We start from the raw sequence: 1,578 nt of genomic DNA on the forward strand, positions 1-1,578 counted from the left end.
GAGGACAAAGACATTTATACTAGACATCAGCTGGGCTGGACACGTACGGACAATGCAAACAAGGCTTGGACAATGCATTAACTAATGAATGCGTGCAAGTGTAACTGTTGAGAAGGAGCTGTTTGTACGCCTTTTGGAAATATGTGATGGATGGTAGTGTTCTGATGTGATACGGAATGTCATTCCAAATCTTGGTATATGTATGAAAAAAAAGATTTCTGACCAAAATTGTCCATTACCGCTGTCGTGATGTCTCATTAGAACTACAGATCCGTCCTTAATGTAACGTAATGGACATTTCCACTTCCGTCCTGAAGCAGGAAAAGTTCTTCAGTGTTGCTTTAACCCTTGTGTTGTCCTCAGGTCAAATTTGACCCATTTTGTTTTGAATTTTTCCCATCAGGAACTTGACTTTCTTTTAGCCATATTGCCTAAAAATAACATGGATGCCATACAATGTTCTTCAGGAAAAAATTATTTTTTACTTTCGTTGAATTTCGGTTGCTGTTTAAAAAAGTGACCATAACCTGGGAAAAATGACAAAAACAGAGACAAAAAGCGCTGAAAAAAAACGACGAATGAATTGTTTTTGTATAACGTCATAAAAGGTTTATTGGCTGTGAATTAAAAAAAAAAAAAAAAAAAAAAAAAAAGCATAGAAAAAAACAGCAGAAACATCGTAAAAAGCGCCAAAAGATGATTGTTGATGGGAAGACAACACAAGGGTTAAGTAAGGGACCGTTCAGGGGACACGAGGTGTGGTGTGCGTGAGAACGTGTGTCCAGATGCAGAAGACAGGGTGTACTACTGTTGTATTTTTATATCTACAGCTGTCCTCTACAAGTAGTGCATGTGTAGAGTTTTGCATTGCATCATGGGAATGACCTTAAATTGACTGCAAAAAAAAGCCATTTACCATGTTGAGGTTTTAACAGCGATTGCCAGTTTAACGGGATTTTGTCAAACTGCACACACATTTGTAACAGTGCAGACATCAACCTTCGCAACTAGACACGTTCCAACTTTTTTTTGGTGTTGACAGGAAGTTCAACACCAGATATTGCAGTGTACCGCTTCCCTGTTGCTAAGAAACATGAGATGGATATGGTAACTTCCTTGCATCCGATAGCGACAGCTATCAGGACAGGACAAACACATTTACCTGACTTTATTTTTTAGAGGAACAAGGGAATCTACACACACACACACACACACACACACACACACACACACACACACACACACACACACATACACACATACACACGGATGGGATGGTAGCACCTTTTCCCTCTTGTTGTTTTGCAGTGGTGATGGACTTGCTCCACAGCTCCGGTCTGAGCAGCACACACTACCTGCAGACCCACTTTAGCCACAGCCAGGCTTACTTCCTCTCAGTCTCCAAGGCAACGGACCTACGCACCACCTTCTTCCTGTTGTTCCCCATATGGTTTCATGTACGGCGAGCTGACGCCATCAGACTGGTGTGGGTGGCAGTGGTGGGAGACTGGCTCAACCTGATGATGAAATGGTGAGTGATGGTGATGGTGATGGTGATGATGATGATGATGGTGATGA

General features: G+C 41.7%; 1 protein-coding gene across 2 annotated transcripts in view; it reads left to right on the forward strand.

Moving 5' to 3' along the window:
- Positions 1-1,578, forward strand: part of LOC116702594 (glucose-6-phosphatase) — a 5,940-nt gene that overhangs the window by 1,454 nt on the left and 2,908 nt on the right. For both annotated transcript variants that reach the window (XM_032536902.1, XM_032536903.1), the window contains one exon: positions 1,309-1,531. In XM_032536902.1, coding sequence (XP_032392793.1) covers positions 1,309-1,531 — 223 coding nt within the window. The remainder of the gene's footprint in view (positions 1-1,308; positions 1,532-1,578) is intronic.

The sequence above is a fragment of the Etheostoma spectabile genome, chromosome 15, assembly GCF_008692095.1.
Source record: "Etheostoma spectabile isolate EspeVRDwgs_2016 chromosome 15, UIUC_Espe_1.0, whole genome shotgun sequence".
In the NCBI taxonomy this organism is placed as follows: Eukaryota; Metazoa; Chordata; class Actinopteri; order Perciformes; family Percidae; genus Etheostoma; species Etheostoma spectabile.